Below are 21,461 nucleotides of genomic sequence, written 5' to 3'. Positions count from 1 at the left end.
GCATCCCCTATGGTCCCCCGAGCCTGCCAGGAGCGATTTCTGAATGTACAGCCAGGAGTAACCCCTGAACGCTTGCCGGGTGTGACTGACCCAAAAATAAAAAATAAAATAAACAGAAAAAACAATAGCATGAGTACCCAATTTTTGCTCAAAAGCAATATCAAAACTTGTCCCCTGATTCAGGTACCCAAGGAGAAGCTGATGCCCAGAACATCACTGTCCTTGCCATGTGGATGATTGAACACCCTGGGCATGAAGATGAAGAAGAGGCCCCCTCTGGGAGCACTGCTGATTCCAGACATGGAGCTGGAGTTCTGGGCAGTGGTGGGAAGTCAAACGATCCCTGTCACTTGCAGTCACCAGGAGACATACCATCAGCTGATGCTGCTGAAGTGGAGGAAGGCTTCAGTGAGAGGTGGGGCTCTATTCTATAACTGTAGATTTCACATGTTGGTATAAAAAAAAGGCCCCATTTTTTCCCATTATAGCTGCCGCTTTCGAGATCCCTTTATACATGTATATTGTTAATAGTGATTCTTGGGAAGATAAGCATTCCAAGTTAGCTGTCTGCGAATGGTGACAGTGGTAAGGTTTTGCTTAGAGGCTGTTTGCATGACAAGAAGAAAGTCAAGATGGGAGCCAGGGATATTGGTGCATTAGTAGAGAAGAATGAGAGGAGAGGGGCTGGGAAGGTGGCGCTAGAGGTAAGGTGTCTGCCTTGCAAGTGCTAGCGTAGGACGGACAGCAGTTCGATCCCCCGGTGTCCCATATGGTCCCCCCAAGCCAGGGGCGATTTCTGAGCGCATAGCCAGGAGTAACCCCTGAGTGTCAAATGGGTGTGGCCCAAAAAAAAAAAAAGAATGAGAGGAGAGGAGAGGAAAGGGGAGGGGAAGAGAAGGGAGGAGTAGGAGAAGGGCAGAGAGGAAAGGGGAAAGGAAGTGGTGCATACATGCTTTGTACTTAGAAGCCACCCATATCTGAACCCCAGAACTGCACAAGACCTTGAGTGCCAGAAGCAGACCTTAGTACTCTCCACCAAAATGATAAAAATAATACAATTTAGAGGAAATTAAAAATTAAAATAAGTGTATCCTGAGATTAAAAGTCAACATGCTGATAAACCAGTTTTATCCTGTGATACAGAGTAGAATGTTTGTTTTTATATTTAATTGACTAAATTGACTTTAATGCTCAAGATAGAAATGACTTTTATATCTTCTCTGTCTCATGGGGCCCTAGTGATAGTATGATGGCCAGGGCCTCTCCTTGCATGTGACCAACCCTGGCTCAGGTTCTATCCCTCACACCCTCTATCTGGTCCTCTAAACCCCATCAGGACTGATTCCTGAGTTCAGGGCCAGGAATAAGCCCTGAGCACTGCCAGTTGCACCTCCCTACAAAAATAAACATTTACTGCCTCAGTATATATTTATGTTTTTCATTTTTTAAGATCAGTAGAGATATATCCCTTTTTATTTTTTAAAAAGAAATTCCTACTAGGGATATTACTTTGTGGCACAGCATTGCTATGCTTATGTGAATCCCAGGATGTGATCCCATTATGAAAGAGGTTATTCCCCAAAGCCGCTGCCTTCAGCATAACCATGCACAAAACAGAAACTCTTGCAATGCCAGAAACCATGTTCCAAAATCTTAGTTGATTCCCAGTTAAATTTTTCGTTAAGTATTTTAAAGTTTTCAGGACCAGAGAGATAGCACAGTGGGTAGGGCATTTGCATTGCATGCGGCTGACCCAGGACGAACCCAGATTCTGTCCCTAGCATTCCATATGGTCCTCAGAGCGATTTCTGAGCACAGAGCCTGGAGTAACGCGAGTGCTGCCAGGTGAAGCCCAAAAACCAAAAAAAGGGGGAAAAAAGTATTTTAAAGTATTTAATCAGTTAGAATTTAGGTAAAGTCAGATATCTCATTCAAGTTTGAACACACAATAACAGATGAGTGGATACAGAGGTTGCAATATATATATATATATATATATATATATATATATATATATATATATATATATATATTTATACACCTGATGGGGTACTATGCATCTATAAGAAAAGATTAACTCTTACAGTTTGTTCTAATTTGAATGAAACTGGAGGGCATCATGCTCAATGATATAAGTCAGAGAGAGAAGGACAGATACTGTAATCTCATCTGTGGTATGTAGAAAAACAAAACAAAAACAAAACAGTGGACAATGTCTAACAATGATAAATCTTTGGCCTTGGAATTCCAAGCAATGGGGAAAATATAATGGGGAAGGAAGAAGCAGAGTAGAAATAAGAAAGTTAAAGAAATAAGAAATAAGGTTAGTTGAAAACAAAAAAAAGAAAGGTTAGTTGGGTAGTATCTTGGGCATTTTAGTTATGGTGAGAAACAGTAATGCTGTACATCAAAATCATAAACTTGCATGCTACTGTAATCATGTTACCCATATTATAATAATAATAAAATCAAATAACTGAATACACTAAACAGTTTATTTTATTATAATTTTATTGACATAATTTGAGGCCAGTTAAAATTATTGCTCAGGACAATATGACATTTATAATTTAGGATCTTTACCTAATAGCCTAATAGAAATGATTTTTGTATTTTTATTTTATTTTTTTTTATTTTTTTATTTTTGGGTCAGAGCCATCGATGCTAAGGGCTTACTCCTGGCTCTGCAATCAATCAGGAATCACTTCTGACGAATGTCAGGCGACCACATGGGATGTTGAGAATCAAACCCAGGTTGGCCACATGCAAGACAAGTGCCTTATCCATTTTACCCTCACTCTGGCCGAGAAAAGATACATTTTAAAAGTTCTCTTGCAAACATTTGATTCTTGTTAATATTTGTAGCAAAAATAACAATATGAGTAAACTTGCACCTATGCTATTTTTTTTTGTCTTTGGGTCACACCCAGTGGTGCTCAGGGGTTATTCCTGGCTTTATGCTCAGAAGTCGTTCCTGGCAGGCCCAGGGACCATATGAGATGCCAAGGATCAAACTCAGGTCCATCCTGTGTAGGCTGTGTGCAAGGCAAATGCCCTACTCCTGTGCTATCACTCCAGCCTCTGTACCTATGTTTTCTAATAAAGATGTTGTATTTTTGTTCGTTTTTGTTTTGGCTTAATCTTAGTTCTTTACTCGGGACCAGTCCTTGTGTCTAACTTGTGGTACCGTATGGGGTGTCAGGCAAGCACTGTACTATCTTTACAGCCCTCAAGGTATATTTTTTAAATGTATATTGCTTTAAACTTGCACCTGTAGCCCTGATAATCTGGACCATACAGAAAATGCAGCATCTGGAAGTGGTCCACCAGCAAGAGGTCGCTCAGCAGTCACAAGGAGACACAAATTTGATCTGGCTGCTCGCACATTGCTAGCAAGAGCAGGTAATTATATTTTACATTCCTCCCTGAAAGTCTGATATAGTTTATGTTTTAAAGACAATATAAATGCCATTAAGGAAGATGTAGACCAATAATACTAAGTAATCTTCACACTAATAAAGCAACTATTTGTATATTATTTTCTTTGCATAAATGTAAATCACAGCACACATCTATTTTTAAGTTCCTGCCCTGGCTGCAGAAGGCAATACTGGTCATTGTAAATAATTTTTTTAGATATTGACATTTTGTAAATGTTCTTTGCCCCCAAAAGAAGAACTTATAAGATGTGAAGATAACATGTTTAGAATTTAATATCAGTGAGTGGTGGTGCAAGCGGTAGTGCATCTGCCTTGCATGCGCTAACTTAGGATGGACCTTGGTTCGGCTCCCTGGCATTCTATATGGTCTCCTAAGCCAGGATCGATTTCTGAGTGCATAGCCAGGAGTAACCCCTGAGCATCACTGGGTGTGACCCAAAAAACAACAACAAAAAAATTAGTATCAGCAGGAAAGAGATAAAAAAAAAAAGGTACTGTGCCAAAGAAATAGGCACTGAGTCTTTTTTTTTTTTATCTTTCTCATTTTAGACAATAGAAAAGTTTACCAAAAAGTAAGTAGAAAATGGGGCTAGGATGTTTGCCTTGCACACAGCCAACCTGTGTTCTATCTTGAGCAGCCCTTGTGGTCCCACGAGCTTGCCAGAAATAATTTCTGAGCACAGTGCCAGGAGTGTCACTGGGCACAGCCCTCCCCACCCCCCCAAATAAGAAAGTAGCAGAAAAGGAAACGTCCTGGCAGGAAAGGAACTTAGTATTATGCCTATGTTCAACTCTGACTTTTCTGATGTACTCTTTGGACCTTAAGACTTTATTAATTAATAAAGCCCTAGATAAACAAAAATAGGATTATTTCTAGGATTATGTTCAGCATATGAAGTATATGTTATAGGGATTATATTTTCCAAACCAAAATCTAGGGTAAATTATTTGTTCAAGTAGTTTTATCTTTAAAATATTAAAACTTGGGCCCAGAGAGATAGCACAGCGGCGTTTGCCTTGCAAGCAGCTGATTCAGGACCAAAGGTGGTTGGTTTGAATCCCGGTGTCCCATATGGTTTCCCGTGCCTGCCAGGAACTATTTCTGAGCAGACAGCCAGGAGTAACCCCTGAGCACCGCCGGGTGTGGCCCAAAAAAAAAAAATTAAAACTTAGGGGCCAAAGAGAGTAAATCACATGATCACTGGCATCCCAATGGTCATGTTAACCCTGGAGTTATTTCTGAGTACAGAGCAAGGAGTAAGGCCTGAGCACCACCAGGTGTGGCAAAACAACATAAATATTAAAAACCTACAGGTAAAATTTTGGAAGCAGAGAAATTGACAATATTGAATCTATATTTAACATATAACGGGGGGGCAGGAGAGATAGTACAGAGGTAGGGAGTTTGTCTTGTAAGTGGCTAACCCAGGACCAACATTTGTTTGAATTCCCGGCATCCCATATGGTCCCCCAAGCCTGCCCAGAGCGACTTCTGAGCACCGCCACATGTGACCCAAAAACATACCAAAAAAAAAAAAAGTGCCCTTTTAAAAAAAAATAATAATAATAACAATCCTAGGTCTGAAAAGATAGTCCAACAGTTAAGGCACTTGCTTTGCATGAAGTTGTTGTAGGTTTCATGCAGGTTCCTTCCAAGTCCTACCTATGGTCCTCAAATAGTGCCAGAAGTGACCACTATGGAAAAAGTACCTCCCAGCATTACCTGCTGTGACCAGTTCGCTCCCCCACCCTAAATTAAGCAAACAAAAAACCTAAAAGAATAATAACCTTTATATTTGTTTGTTGTTTGTTTGGAGGCCACATCTGGTGGTACCCAGGAGTTATTCCTGGCTCTTTATTCAGGAATTACACCTGGCAGGCTTCAGGGACCATCTGGGATGCCAGGGATCAAACCCAAGTAGGCCACATGCAGGACAAATGCCCCTACTCACTGTATTATCCCTCCAAATTCTATGTTTGTCAAGGATTTTTCTATATGACAATATAGACAATATATACTTTATCATTTATAAAGTATTTTTAGAAAGAAAACATTTAATGATAGTAGCAACTTTTGCTTGTGATCTAAAGTTCAGCTTTGACAGACTTCCATTTATATGTATAAAACAGCTAAGAACTGGTAGAATATTAGAAATACTTCATACATGCAAATAAAATCTGTTTTTGTTTTGTTCTGAGCGGGGCTGTACCGCTCTGTGCAGGCCCACAGAAATCAGAGTCGGAGAGAAGGAATGTCTCTGCAGCAAGATCCAGGGGCGTTGTATGACTTTAATTTAGATGAGGAGTTGGAAATCGATCTTGATGATGAAGCCATGGAAGCCATGTTTGGACAAGACCTGGCCAATGACAATGATATTCTGGGAATGTGGATCCCAGAGGTACTGGATTGGCCTACCTGGGTGTGTGTGAGGGCAGCGGGGGCTGCTCTGACTTACTTTCCTGCTTTCCTTCTAGCTTTGCCTAATATTATTACTGTCTGAAAAACCATACACCTCATCTTCATCTTTCAGGCTCTAATGCTTGAGATTATGTTGCTACCTATAACTACAACTCAACTAAACTCTAACTAAATTGAATTTATTAGCAAAGTCTCTTATTGTTACTCTGTGTGGTTGTGTTACTTCTCTCCCCATCCTCCTTACATGAGACTTATGTTGTGATATTGATCCTAATAGCAAAGGTTATAAATAGGTATCAGCTTCCAGTAAACATAAGGGTTTACAACATGGCTCTGTGCTCACCTGGCATCTGAATGCTTGCTTTTCCTCTCAGGTTCTGTTTCATCACTCTAATGCTTTATTGTAGGAACAAGTTCTCTCCTTGCTCTTGTAAGAGTAGCTTTCTTTAGGGTGTCTGGTGTGTTTCTGTGTTTGCATTGCTTAGCATTATGCTTTTTAAACCAGAGACAGACAAGTTCATAGGTTTAAGTTCAGCAGAGAAGTTAGTGAGATAACTAAATCCTAATGTCATCATACAAATTCAGTCTATAGACCTGGATGTTATGACCAAGAGCAAAATAATTTCATTGGAGGGATTGAAAGAAAAATATTTAAGATGAGGTGTATTGTTAAGTAAACTCTTTTCTTGCTCAGTTTCTGTCATTGTAATTTAGAGCACTGTTTCTCAATCTTTCTGATCTTCGACCCTTCCAACCTTTTTTCCTTCCTATGGCCCCCTTATTCTACCAGTTGGCTCCTGGTCTTGTGTTGTATTGCCTTATTGACATGATTTTCAACTGTGGCCTCCTTGTAATATCCTGGGGGCCAATAGGGGGGCTAGGGGGCATATAGTCCCCAGTTGAAAAATGCTAATTTAAATTAGGGACAGGCAAAGAAGGCTTCAAATTGGATTACTAAGTTCTGATTTGAAATAAATTTGTTGTGTAATATTAATAAATACCTTCAACTAGTCCAAATTTGTAAATAAAATAGTTAATTTAATTATCCTAGTCTTGATTGCCTGGTCTTAATTTTATGTGAAATTGATCATGTATTATGAAATCATTCTTTGCAGCATGTTTGTGAGTCTGAAGACAGGGAAGAAGTGGTGGTGTGTGAACTGTGTGAATGCAGTGTCATCAGCTTCAACCAACACATGAAGAGAAATCACCCAGGCTGTGGGCGCAGTGCCAACCGGCAGGGCTATCGCAGCAATGGCTCCTATGTGGATGGCTGGTTTGGTGGGGAATGTGGCAGTGGAAATCCTTACTATCTACTCTGTGGCAGCTGCAGGGAAAAATACTTAGCACTGAAGACCAAATCTAAGACATCAAGTTCAGAAAGGTATCTTGAAATTACAATCCCTCTGAATGAAGAGTACAAAAATACCCCATTTTCACAAGGGCCTGGGTGGCTTTTAACTTTCCAGGGTCAGGAAGGATGGAGGAGGTGGAGGGTTTCATGTGCTTGCTAGAGCAGGGAACATAGAATATAGGAATAGCCATTGGCAGTCCTATTTCACTTGACTCCATTTATCTTTGGCTTCAGGAAGCCAAATGGAATTTTTTTCACTTATTATCTCACCAAATTTTGACAATTTAATTAAGATTTTTTTTCTGAATGTTCTTTAAAAACAGACTTATTTTAATTTTACTTAAGATCTTTTTCTTAACTTTCTTTAAAAAATAGACTTTATTTTTTAAATGATACCTTTAAACACCATAATTAAAACATGTTTGTCTTATTTTATTATAAAAAATAGATTAAATGAGGCTGCAGAAATAGTTCAGTGGGTAGGGGGCTCACCTTTCACACAGTTGACCTGAACTCAATTCGAAGCACCCAATAGGATTCCCTAGGCCCTGTCAAGAGTGATACCTGAGTGTAGAAATAAGAGTAAGGCTTGAGTACCACCAAAGGTGGCATACAAAACAAAAATATCTTCCATTAATATATCTTACATCCTTAAATTGCAATCACTCTCTAGTGTAAACGATTTTGGTTCTTACTGTTAACTACTAAAATTTTAAGGCAGGATGCTATTTAGGTCCTATACCTGAATCTGTGTACTCTGGGTTGGATTCTTTTACATGAAATAAATGCCCTTTACCCATTAAAAAAAAAAAAGTCAAGGGCCCAGAGAGATAGCACAGCGGTATTTGCCTTGCAAGCAGCTGATCCAGGACCAAAGGTGGTTGGTTCGAATCCCCGTTTCCCATATGGTCCCCGTGCCTGCCAGGAGCTATTTCTGAGCAGACAGCCAGGAGTAACCCCTGAGCACTGCCGGATGTGGCCCAAAAACCAAAAAAAAAAAAAAAAAAAAAAAAAAATCAAGATATTTTGGAATATAAGCAATTATAGGTGACCTGGCAATGTGCCCAGTAATTAGGAAAATAGCTATTGATTTTATTAAGCATATCTATATAACCTACATACCTTTTTATTACATTAGGTTATAATATAAAACAGTTTTTAATTTTATGTTGCTTTATTAATGAATTTTAAAACATTCTAATGATTTAATTTGCTTCTTGAGCACTAATTTTCATATAAAAACACAATGTTCTTCATGTTTGGTGCAGGTACAAGGGACAAGCTCCAGATCTAATTGGCAAGCAGGACAGTGTGTATGAAGGTAGATGTTTTGAGAGCTACTTTGTTTTGTTTGTATTTTTGTATACACTGCTTAATATCTGCTACTAAAATTCAGCTTTATGTGTGTCAATATTTATGTATATATTAAACTTTCCTTTAAAAGTCTAAGGAAAGCTGGATAACCATAGCGCGAGTTTTAAAAATCAGTTGAAAAGTGGGCTGGAGTGGTAGTGCAGCAGTAGGGCATTTGCCTTGTGCATAGCTGACCTAGGATGGACCTCAGTTCGATCCCTAGTGTCTCATATGGTCCCCCAAGCCAAGAGCAATTTCTGAGTGTATAGTCAGGAGTAACCCCTGAGCATCACTGGGTGTGGCCCAAAAGCCAAAAAGAAAAAAACAAAAGAAAAAAAATCAGTGAAAAGGATCCTGATTGTAAGCTCTAGATTTATCACACACACACACACACACACACACACACACACACACACACACAATTTTTTTGTAAGTAGAAGGAAAATGTAGTATATTTTAAGCTTATGTCTTAACTGGAAGAAGTAAAAAGTAAAAAACAATTGAGTCATTTTATCTGGAGCATTTAGTTTCTCGAAAAAAATCATTCCCTAATAATTATGAACATAGTTAAAAACTCCTTGTTGGGGGCTAAGAGATAGTAGAGCAGTAGGGCATTTCTCTTGCACGCAGCTGATGTGGTACAGACCTATGGTCCCGAGCCTGTCAGGAGCAATTTCTGAGCACAGAGCTAGAAGTAAACCCTGAGCAGTGCCAAATGTGGCCCAAAAACAAACAAACAAGCAGAACCCTCCTTGTTGGCTCCCTGATGGTATTGTTTACCAGCTGAAGTTTCCATCACCAGTTACAACATTTATGTTCCTTTATGGTCTTGCCGCACTTGTTCTCTTTTGATAACTCAGGAGTGCAGTTTGGCTAGGTCACCAGGAGATGGCGGTGGTGTCCATTTTTTAGGGCTTCTAGTCATTTTGTTTCCTAGCCATACATCTCTGTTATAACTAGTTATGCCATATTTATATTCATGGACTATATGTTTATTTACATTTCAGAGGATTGGGACATGTTGGATGTTGATGAAGATGAAAAGCTAACAGGTGAAGAAGAATTTGAATTACTTGCTGGACCACTTGGTTTAAATGATCGACGCATTGTGCCAGAACCAGTTCAGTTCCCGGACAGTGATCCATTAGGAGCCTCAGTGGCAATGGTGACAGCCACCAACAGTATGGAAGAAACTCTGATGCAAATAGGTAAACTCAAATGCTGATCTGCATTGATTTTAACAAGCCTATTTCTCAGGTACATAATTAAGCATCTGACATTACCCTCGCCCTATCGAGTATTTGCAGGCACTGTGTCATCATGCTTTGATTGTTGTTATTTTTATGACATAAAGTGATTTTTGGAACTGAGAAAAATCTCAAAGGGCTAGATCACATGCCTGTCATGGTCAAGGATCAGAGAGGCCCTGAGTTTGACCTCCACTATCAGACCACCTACTCCTATACCCTGCCAGATGTACCTCTGGTAGCTTCCACCTCCCCAAAATATTTCTTCTCAGGAATTTTCTGGATGTCAAAGTCATAGAGAAGTAAAACATATGGCTGAAACACAATCTGAATTTTAATCTTGAATTTTCTTTAAGCTGAATCCTGGATAAAATGGAAAAAATAGTTCTAATTGTCTAGACTTTTTTTTTCTTACCTGAGATTTAAACAAAACCTTCCATGTTCCAGGGTGCCACGGCTCTGTTGAAAAGAGTTCCTCTGGAAGAATCACATTAGGTGAGCAGGCAGCTGCTTTGGCAAACCCTCATGACCGAGTGGTGGCTCTGAGAAGACTGACTGCTGCTGCCCAGGTCCTTCTGGCCAGAACAATGGTCATGAGAGCACTGTCCCTCCTGTCAGTCAGGTGAGTGGCCCTTGGTCTGAATAAAACTCAGTTATGACTAGCATATACTAAGAACTTGGTATTATTTGGGAGGCAGAGATGGAATTTTACAAATTTGCAAATTTCTCATTTTACAAATGAGAAAGTTAAACATACTCATCATCACTCATTCATTTAATACTTGGCTTTTTAAGGTAGAAGACAGTGCCATTATTATAACTGAGTAAATAATAATAATTCTAACTTTACATTTTATTTTTTTATTCTTTTAACATTAATTCACCAAGTTCATAATACAGTTGTCAGGCATTACATGTTCCAACACTATTTTCACCATCACTCTGACCTTTTCCTCCATCATGTCCCCACTTTCCCACCTACCACCTCAGCCTTATTCGAAGTAGGTACAAATTGTATCGTGAAACATAAAGGTAGTTGAATCATCTGAACTTAGATCAGTAAAAATCAATTTGTGATGATTATATCTTTCCATGGTGTTCCTAAAGTCAGTGAGGATTTACCGTGCTGGTTGGTGCTAGTTGAGTCTTCTGTACAACTTTCTTATTGGATTTGCTATGATCCTGTTGGGCTTATCGTAGTAAAACCTGTAGGTGTCACATGGACAGATGTGGTTCAAGAGCAATCAAGCTGGAACAATTTGGTGGCATGGCAATTTGTTGAGATTCAGTTGTGGGATTGGGCCATATGTATGTCAGAGGGTGACAGGTGTGTTTGTGGACCACTGTGCCTTCAGGCAGAAAAGGGGATCTACCCACCCATATTCTGAGAAGCCCCCATATTTGTCATATTGGATATGATATGGGAATATTTAGCAGCATGATGTTATTTTTTGTGATAGTTGTAGATCTGGATATTTTCTCTGCCAGCAAGATGGATAAGACAAGATTTTTTATTTTTTTTACCCAGAATAGGAAAGGAAGATTCCTGGTCCATTTAATACAATGTTAAATTAAAGGTTGTATGAGTTTTTCTGCAGAGTTCACCAAGTTTTCATAACTGACAGTTCTTACCATGTTCTTACTGTGGATTTTAATGTGAAAGAAAGAAAAGAAGCAAGGGGGTCTCTCTATGTCTCAAGATCAGAGTATATGGTATGCTTATATCGGGTCCTAGACTTGATTCCTGACACTAAAATAAATAAATGAAAATTAAAAAAGAAAATGAGCCAAGAATACTTAAAAGTCATTCATCTGAAAAATAATTACACCTGGTTATTTAATAGCTAATTAGGAAATCCAGAGGATCCTGAAAGAAAAACTTAAAATAAATTTAGGTAAAAGTGTATGCTTCAGGGACCAGAGTGATAGTGGTAGGGCGTTTGCCTTGCACACGGCTGATTCAGGACAGACCTTGGTTTGATCCCCGGTGTTACATATGGTCCCCCAAGCCAGGAGCAATTTCTGAGTGCATAGTCAGTAGTAACCTCTGAGCGTCACCAGGTATGGCCCAACCCCTCTCAAAGTGTGTGGTTCAAAAATTTTCCAAAATATATAAATATGCATTTCATTTATAGCAGAATTATGACAATAGATTATATTGAAGAGAAGTGAAAGAAAAGTTAAACTTTCAGGGGCTGGAGTAATAGCACAGTGGTAGGGCATTTGCCTTGCACGTGGCAGACCCGGGACTGACCTGGGTTCGATTCTCAGCATTGCATGATCCTCTGAGCCTGCCAGGAAAGATTTCTGAGCACAGAGCCAGGAGTAACTCCTGAGTACTGCCAGGTGTGGCCACAAATAAAGAAAATAAAAAAGCTAATCTTTCAGTCATTTGGACAAGGTCAGGTGCTTTACTCACATAATAAAAAAGTTGAGTCTTCTCTCAACTCTTCGCACTGTACAAAACAATTATTTCCAAGTAGTTGAAAGATAAATCAATAGTTTCTATAAAGTAATAAGAGGAATTTATTCTTTTTTGAAGGGAGGACTGTTTCCGGCCACACATGGCAGTGCTCAGGTCTTAATTTTAGGCTCTTTGCTCAGAGTTCACTCTTGGTGGACTCAGAGTGCGAGGAATTGAGCCTTTATCAGACACACTATATTATCTCTCTGGCCAGTAATTAATTCTTGATTCTGAAGCTTGTACAAATTTCTTATTATTTTTAATTATTTTTCTTTTTTCTTTGTGTGTGTGCTTTCTTTTTGCAATTTCATTTCTTTTTTGTAGAAAAAAAATTCTTTTTTGAATTTTGGGCCACACCCAGTGATGCTCAGGAGTTATTCCTGGCGATGTGCTCAGAAATCTCCCCTGGCTTGGAGGAACATATGGGATGCCAGGGGATCGAACCATGGCCCATCCTAGGTCAGCCACGTGCAAGGGAAACACCTTACTGCTGCGCCACCGCTCTGGCCCCTGTAGAAATTTCTTAAGTAAATCACAAAAGGGGGCTGGAGATATAGGACTGTGGGTAGGATGCTTATCTTGCACATGACTGACCTGGGTTTGATCCCCACAACTCTATAGTAACCTTCAAATATGCCAGGAACTGACCATGTTTGCAGAGCAAGATTAAGCCCAGAAAACCAGCAGGTGTGGCCCCAAAAGCAACAACAGCACCAAAAAAATAAGTAAGAAAATAACAAAAGACAGTTATTATGAAAGAAAAGATTATGAATAACAGAAGACAGTTATTATGAAAGAAAAGACTTAGTTACATTTTATAAACTTTTTCCAGTATGACATTTTTACGAAAATTTAAAAACCAAAATTAAAAAAAATAAGTAAATAGGATTGCATGGGAGAAAATAAGAAAAAATATAACCAAGCATACAACTAATTTCTGTAACTTGATTAAAAAATATGGACATCCTGGGGCCGGAGAGATAGCATGGAGGTAAGACATTTGCTTTGCACGCACAAGGATGGTGGTTTGAATCCCAGCATCCCATATGGTCCCCCGAGCCTGCCAGGAGTTATTTCTGAGCATAGAGCCAGGAGTAGCCCCTGAGTGCTGCCGGGTGTGACACAAAATCAAAAAAAAAAAAAAAAAAATCCTTTTTGGACTGAGCAAAGCACAAATAATGCCCCAAAATGTAAGCTCCAAGTAGGGCTTAAACATGAAAATAAAAGTATTCAACCTCCTTATTCTTCAGAGGCATGGAAATGACAGTCAACTGAAATTCTACTATGCACCTGTTAAAAGGGCTAAGATTAAAAACACTTGAAGGGTAAGGAAAGCACATGGTGAGAAATACTGAAATACCGAGAGCACTGTGAAGATATAGTGCCTCACTAATAACAGACTCTTAAGTACTTAGTATTTAGTTTTGTTGCAGTGTATGGCAATATTAATTCAAACAAAAATAATTCCAGTAAGTTTTCCAATTATATTATTTTTTGGCCTCTCTTAGGATATGTGTTACTAATGATATTCAGTTTGTCTTTTATTCTGGTTATTGATACTACAAATGATATTATTTGGTGCTTCAAATTAAGAAATGGATTCTTAAACATCTGAACTTTTCCAACAGTGGTTCCAGTTGTAGCCTTGCTGCTGGTCTTGAATCTCTGGGCCTCACAGATATTCGGACACTAGTTAGATTAATGTGCTTGGCTGCAGCAGGGAGAGCTGGCCTCTCCACCAGCCCCTCAGCCACAGCAAATACCTCAGAGCGCTCTCGCGGCGGGCACAGCAAGGCCAGCAAGCCCATTTCTTGCCTGGCCTACCTGAGCACAGCAGTGGGCTGTCTGGCCTCCAACACCCCCAGTGCAGCCAAGCTCCTGGTGCAGCTGTGTACACAGGTGAGTTGGTTCTAATGCTTGTCTCACAGATAGCTGATTTTCAGCTCATTCTCTGAGAAACTCTTGAAATGATATCTTTTTGTTTGAAAATAATAGGGCAAAACTGGTGCTGGAGTAATAGCGTAGCGGTAGGGTTTTTGCCTTGCACATGGCTCACCCAGGACCTTGGTTTGATTCCCGGTGTCACATATGGTCCCCCAAGCCAGGAGTGATTTCTGAGTGCATATCCAGGAGTAATCCCTGAGCATCACGGGGTGTGGCACAAAAACAAAAAGAAAAAAGAAAGAAAGAAAATAATATGGCAAAATTAAATATTTTTGTCCAACTTATCTCTTCAGAATTTGATTTCTGCTGCAACGGGTGTAAACCTAACTACTGTTGATGATCCAATTCAGCGCAAGTTTCTACCCAGCTTTCTCCGAGGAATTGCTGAGGAAAATAAGCTTGTAACTTCCCCAAACTTCGTTGTCACTCAGGCACTTGTAGCTTTACTAGCAGACAAAGGGGCCAAATTGAGACCTAACTATGATAAGTCAGAAGTTGAAAAGAAAGGTAAGCTTCATATCACTTAAATATTGTCTTCTAGTCAGTTTGATTTAAGTTTTTAAATGTATTTTGCATTGTTTTATGTGATGAATTATATAGCAATACAAATAAGATGACTTGCATAATATCTTTAAGTTTATTCCATTATAAAAGAAGTGCATGGATTCTTTTTCTTTTTTTCTTTTTTCTTTTTTTTGCCAAAAATAGTTGTTAGATAGTATAACAAATTTGGTTTGGTTATTTTATTAGAGTTGAGTCATCATAGAGGTTGTCATAACTGTAGTAGGTTTTCTTGGTAAACTTTAGATAAAGGATGGGGCCGGAGAGATAGCATGGAGGTAAGGCGTTTGCCTTGCATGCAGAAGGATGGTGGTTTGAATCCCAGCATCCCATATGGTCCCCCAAGGCTGCCAGGAGTGATTTCTGAGCATAGAGCCAGGAGTAAGCCCTGAGCACTGCCGGGTGTAACCTCCACTCCCACCCCCCAAAAAAAGACTTTAGATAAAGGTAAGGCTGTTTCCCTCTTTGCTTAATACAATCACATTTTGAAGGTCTCCGTCACTGTGTCTAAGACTATTTGACTAAGAGAAAGGAGATAAACATTTAGATTTTTCAGCTCATTCATTTTGACTCGGTATTGAGATCACTCTTAAACATCAAAAGTAAAAACTCTTATTCTTTAGGGCAAGTATAGGGGAACCTTTTCTTGCCAAGGGCCATTTGAAAATTTATAGCAACATTTTCTGGCCCTATATTGAAAGCATATGGGCAGTAATTAGCCAAAAGAAGCACATGGGTCTGTTCCACAGGTACTCCCAGGACCAGCAACATGTTAAAGTATTTTGGACCAGAGGCCAAAATAGTACAACAGATAGAGCTGTGTAGGCACACAACTAAGGTTTAATAATCCCCAACATCCTATATAGTTCCTTAAGCAATGCCAGGAGTAATTCCTGAGTGCAGAGCCAGGAATAATACCTAAGCATCACTGGATGTGGCCCAGAAAGGCCAAATAAGGTTTTTCAGACCTTCTGTCTCACTGGCCGGAAGTTCCCCACTCTAAGGGATACTCTGCTCTGACCTCAAAATTAGTTCTGCAGCAAGCTCAGTCATTTAGAGGAAGGCTTAAATGTTTATAAAGAGAGCTTAAACATTATATATGCATATGTGCATATATATATTTATAAAAACATATAACTCACAATCCCCTTTCTGCCTGAAAAATGCAGCTTTGGGTGAATGCTACCAGATATACCTTAGATACATGATACTGTTGAATTTGAATCAATTTTGATCATTGCTCATTAGAAACCCTTTCACTGTTGCAAGTTTATTTGCAACCCCCACATTCATTTACACAATTATGTGACCTAATTTGGGGGTTTGGCCTACTTTTTAAGAAACTAGTATTTAGAGTAGTTAGAGAGAATACAGCAGGTAGGGCATTTGCCCTGCACACAGCCTACCTGGGTTCAATCCCTGGTATCCCATACAGTCCTCCAAGCATGGCCAGGGTGATCCCTAGGTGCAGAGCCAGAGTAAGCTCTAAGCATAGCCAGGTGTAACCAAAAAAAAAAGAAAGAAAGAAAGAACAACTGCAACTGATAGGTGTATATAAATATACAGTCAGCACTGAATTCAGATTTGTTACAGAAATTGATGTGAATTAAATACTTTATACCTTATATGCATATTTTAGTTAAAAGAAATGCTTGCTAAAGTGCTAAGTCTTAGAAAATATGGGTTAGCCCATGTTTGTTTGTTCATCATTGATTCTCACCCAGGCATCATTTCATTGTTTTGTCTAAGCAGGTTTAGTTGCCCAATTGTTTGCCCATCCTTCCTATGATCCTTCTGCTGTAGGCCCTCTGGAGCTGGCCAATGCCCTGGCAGCTTGCTGCCTTTCCTCCAGGCTGTCTTCACAGCACAGGCAATGGGCTGCTCAGCAACTTGTGCGCACTCTTGCTGCACATGATCGAGACAACCAAGCAGCTCCACAGACGCTCGCTGATATGGGAGGAGACCTCAGAAAATGCTCCTTTATCAAATTGGAGGCACATCAGAACCGAGTATGTATTTTGAGCTCCAAATTGTGTTGCTTACCTTATGTAAGAACTAAGTGACTTTGCTCTTCTCGAAAAGCTTAAAATTTATCTAGACGTCTCTCATTCCCTCATCTCTGTCTCTGTCTCTGTCTCTGTATCTCTCTCTCTCTCTCTAATTCAGGTATACACACAGCTTTTCAATATTTATTCATTAACTACAACCCTATTCTCTGCATTGGGAGGATGTAGTGAACAGAGTGAGTATAGGGCTCTGGGCTGTCCACAGGTCCCAAGTTCTTTGATATTTTCAAGACTGAAAAGATGCTTAGACTTAGAGTCAAAAAGAAAGAAATGTTTATTGGAAAACAGAAAAGAAACTTCCCAACTGAGGAGGAACTAAGTTAAAGTATGGCTCAGTTTTCTAGGAAAGTCTTTGTGCATCTTATCAAGTGATTGGGCCTCCTGAAATTTCCCATAGATGTTTTGTTAACTGAGACCTTTTCCTTTGTTAAAATAATCCCAAAATTCCCATAGTCTCACTCACACCAGCTGTCACCTCTCTTAGACTGTTTGGCTCTTAAAGGCACCTTTGCCTCTTGGTTCCTGGACAGCCTTTTGCTACAATCAGCCCTCCCTTTGAGGCAGCCCAAGGCCAGGGGCATGATTGAACCCACTCTTCTCGATATCTGGCATTGGTGAACTACAGACTCCATTTCAGAGAGAAGCTGGGATACTGTAGGGATGTTCAGAATATAGAATGAGGACAGCTGAAATGTAGCCTTTTGATAGCTGCCAGGGAGAAAAACTGAGATTTCCTCTATTAGTATGAGAAAAACAAAGGAATAGCCTCATGAAAGATGACATCTCCATGCTAGAGCAAAAATAATTAGCCTCATTATTTTCACCCAATCCTCTGGATTCCTGAGCAGAAGGGCATTTAGGAAATGAAAACTGACCTTTAATCTTCAAGTAACTTATTTGTCATTTATTTTAGAGCATATTTAAATATGTTGATGTACTTATTCTCAATGAATTAAACAAAAATTTTAACTTAATAAATATGTTGTATAAAGATTCTAACAGATCCCAAATAAATGAATTTGAATGATGTATGTTCAAGTTCTACTTCAAGGTCAGAGAGACTGTACAAAGGCTAAGGCACTTGCTTCTCATGCTGTTGTTGCCATGACCCTGGTTTGCTTCCCACTTATGCATATGGTGCCCAGTATGGCCAGGTGTGTCTCCTGAGCACAACCAGTTGTGACCCAAAAAATGAAAATAAAGCTACTAAATATATATTTATAAGCCACTTAGAGAACAGTGAGACCATACAAGTGAGTCATATCCTGGATACTTCCATTTTTTTTTAATTGAAGTAGCAGTGTTATGTATCTTTGGGGGTACAATTTTATTCCTCTTCAAATGTGGATTACTAGGCCAAAGCCAGGTGGTACTACATTGGGCTAAAATGGATGCTTTGATACATTCCTAGATACATTCAGATCTGTAGAACTTCATAGTCCTTCTAACAAACCCCTCCCAGAGCCACTCTGAACTGACCTGAGAGTAACCCCTGAGCACAACTGAAAATAACTTCTTAGTTATTTGGACCACTGGAAATGGTCCCAAACATAGCAACATCAAACAAACAAATAAATATTACCTTAAAACACATAGATGAGTGAGACTATTCTGTGTCTATCTCTCTTCCTCTGACTTATTTCACTCAGAATAATGGTTTTTCATGTTCATCCATGTATAGGAAAATTTCGTGACTTCATCTCTTTTAACAGCTGTATGATATTCCATTGTGTATATGTACCACAGTTTCTTTAGCCATTCATCTGTTGCAGGGCATCTTGATTGTTTTCAGATTCTGGCTATTGTAAATAGTGCTGCGATTAATATAGATGTGAGGAGGGCATTTTTGAATTATATTTTTGTGTTCCTAGGGCATATCCCTAGAAATGGTATAGCTGGATCATATGGGAGCTAAATATCCTGCTTTTTGAGGAATATCCATATTGTTTTCTATAAAGGCTGGACTAGCTGACATTCCCACCAGCAGTGAATGAGAGTTCCTTTCTCTCCACATCCTTGCCAGCACTGATTGTTCTTGTTCTTTGTGATGTGTGCCACTTTCTGTGGCGTGAGATGGTACTTCATTGTTGTTTTGATTTGCATCTCCCTGATGACTAATGATGTGGAGCATTTCATTATGTACCTTTTGGCCATTTGTATTTCTTCTTTGAGGAATTGTGTCTTCATTTCTTCTTTCCAATTTTTGATGGGGTTAGATTTTTTTTCTTTTTAAGTTCTGTCAGTACCTGGTAGATCTTCAATATTAGTCCCTTATCTGATGGGTATTGGGGGAATAGTTTCTCCCATTCTGTGGGTGGCTTTTGTATTCTAGGCATTATTTCCTTTGAGATGCAGAAGCTTCTCAGCTTAATATAGTCAAGTGCTTCTCAATTATTTTCTCTCATGACCCCTAGGAAGAAGAAAACATTTTTGTGCCCCCCCCCCGCATGACTGTAAATAGTATCTTTATTTAAAAAAACTTTAACCTGCAAAACAAAAATATATAAAATAATTTGAGCTTTTTAATCAGAGATGATGTCTGGATTAATGGCTACAATGAGCATGTTTTGCAATGCATAGCTTTTCGAAGCGGGGTTGGAAGCAAGACACAGCGACTCTCAGCTCCAGAGACATACAGAGGCATGAACACAGGGCTTAGCTTGTTATGACAGTGTTTGCCGAGGTCAAACATGCCCCCCCCCCCGCTTTATGGAGCCTCACGCACCCCCCTGGGGGGCACCCCACTATTTGAGAACCACTGATATAGTCTCATATATTTATCTCTGCTTTCATTTGCTTGGACAATGCTGTTTCCTCCTTGAAGATGCTTTTAGTCTCAATGTCATGGACTGTTTTACCTATGTACTATATACCTTATGATTTCAGGCCTGATATCGAAGTCTTTAATCCATTTGTATTTGACGTTTGTGCATGGTGTTAGATGGAGGTCTGAGTTCCTTTTTTGCAAGTGGCTGACCAGTTGTGCCAAAACCACTTGTTGAAGAGGCTTTTCTCGCTCCATTTTGCATTTCTTGCCCCTTTATCAATGAATATTATATGTCTGGGAAACGTTCTCTGAATACTCAAGTCTATTCCACTGATCTGAGGGTCTGTCTGCATTCAAATGCCAGGCTATTTTAATGACTATAGCTTTGTAATACAACTTAAAGTTGGGGAAAGTGATGCCTCCCATTTTCCTTTTTCCAAGGGTTTCTTTAGCTACTTGCAGGTGTTTATTGTTCCAAATGAATTTCAAGAGTGTTTGATCCACTTCTTTGAAGAAGTGGAAAATTGATAGGATTAACATAATTAAAATGGCAATATTCCCCAAAGCATTGTACAGATTTAATGTAGTACCTCTAAAGATACCCAGGACATTCTTTAAAGAAGTGGATCAAACACTCCTGAAATTTATTTAAAGATTTAATAACATTGTTTTAAATGATTTGATCAAATCCTACTGGTGAACTTTTTTCTTTACCTTTTCTAGGTTATGACTTGTGTTTGGTGTAATAAGAAAGGTCTCTTGGCTACAAGTGGCAACGATGGCACCATCCGGGTGTGGAGTGTTACTAAAAAGCAATATTCACTGCAGCAGACCTGCGTATTCAACCGATTGTGAGTGCTATCATTAGCTCCTGTATGGAGAGAAATTTATTAAATACAGTCTTTAATTCTCAGTGTTTGTATGAAGAATTGAATCAAGATAAATATTCAATTCTATAAAAAAAAAAAGCAGGTGAATTTTTTGTAGTTTTACAAGAAGTTAAAATAATGAAGGGCAGAGAGATAGCACTGTGGTAGAGCATTTGCCTTGCATATGGCCAACCCAGGATGAACCCAGTTCAATTCCAGACATCTCATATGGTCCCCCAAGCTTGCCAGGAGCAGTTTCTGAGCACAGAGCCAGGAGTACCCCCTGAGCGTTGCCAAGTGTGGCCCCAAAAGCAATAAATAAATAAATAAATAAAAAAGTAATGATGTCTTCAGTGATTGAATGTACTGTTTTTATAATTTTATAACTTGGATGTTTTTTCTAGCATTTTCTTTCTTCCTTCCTTTCTTTTCTTTATTTCCTTCTCTTTATTCTTTCTTTTTCTATTTTTTTTTTTTTTTGGTTTTTTTTTGGGCCACACCCGGTGACGCTCAGGGGTTACTCCTGGGTATGCGCTCAGAAGTCGCTCCTGGCTTGGGGGACCATATGGGACGCCGGGGGATCGAACCGCGGTCCGTCCTAGGCTAGCGCAGGCAAGGCAGACACCTTACCTCTAGCGCCACCACCCGGCCCCTATTCTTTCTTTTTCATGGTGCCAGGGATCAAAGCCAGGTCTCATGTATGCATGGCAAGTGATGATTTCTGAGCCACATTCCCTGGCTAAAGTTATATTTTTCCTAATAATCTCTAAAGATGTTGCAAATAAGAATCACTGTGTTCTGAGTAATGACCATTGTGTACTATATTAAGTAATGAAGAAATGAAGCGTCCTTAATTCTTATAATGTTATAATTTTTTACATCATAACAAGTAACCAGCATAAATATTATTGTTAAATACTGTTGGTCAAGCTTTTAAAATGTAAGAATATGGTTTGTATTCTAGTATGTATGAAACC

General features: G+C 39.2%; 1 protein-coding gene across 1 annotated transcript in view; it reads left to right on the top strand.

Annotated features, from left to right (window-relative positions):
* The window catches only part of HERC1 (HECT and RLD domain containing E3 ubiquitin protein ligase family member 1), a 223,057-nt gene that overhangs the window by 156,160 nt on the left and 45,436 nt on the right, over window positions 1–21,461 (top strand). The window contains exons 43-53 of the mRNA XM_049783985.1: window positions 184–415; window positions 3,278–3,402; window positions 5,640–5,860; window positions 6,975–7,243; window positions 8,482–8,534; window positions 9,574–9,774; window positions 10,261–10,435; window positions 13,906–14,176; window positions 14,515–14,728; window positions 16,586–16,791; window positions 20,339–20,466. Coding sequence (XP_049639942.1) covers window positions 184–415; window positions 3,278–3,402; window positions 5,640–5,860; window positions 6,975–7,243; window positions 8,482–8,534; window positions 9,574–9,774; window positions 10,261–10,435; window positions 13,906–14,176; window positions 14,515–14,728; window positions 16,586–16,791; window positions 20,339–20,466 — 2,095 coding nt within the window. The remainder of the gene's footprint in view (window positions 1–183; window positions 416–3,277; window positions 3,403–5,639; window positions 5,861–6,974; window positions 7,244–8,481; window positions 8,535–9,573; window positions 9,775–10,260; window positions 10,436–13,905; window positions 14,177–14,514; window positions 14,729–16,585; window positions 16,792–20,338; window positions 20,467–21,461) is intronic.

Source organism: Suncus etruscus, chromosome 1 (assembly GCF_024139225.1).
Source record: "Suncus etruscus isolate mSunEtr1 chromosome 1, mSunEtr1.pri.cur, whole genome shotgun sequence".
Taxonomy (NCBI): Eukaryota; Metazoa; Chordata; class Mammalia; order Eulipotyphla; family Soricidae; genus Suncus; species Suncus etruscus.
The sequence above is the reverse complement of the archived record's forward strand: the minus strand, read 5'-3'. Positions and strand labels throughout refer to the sequence as shown.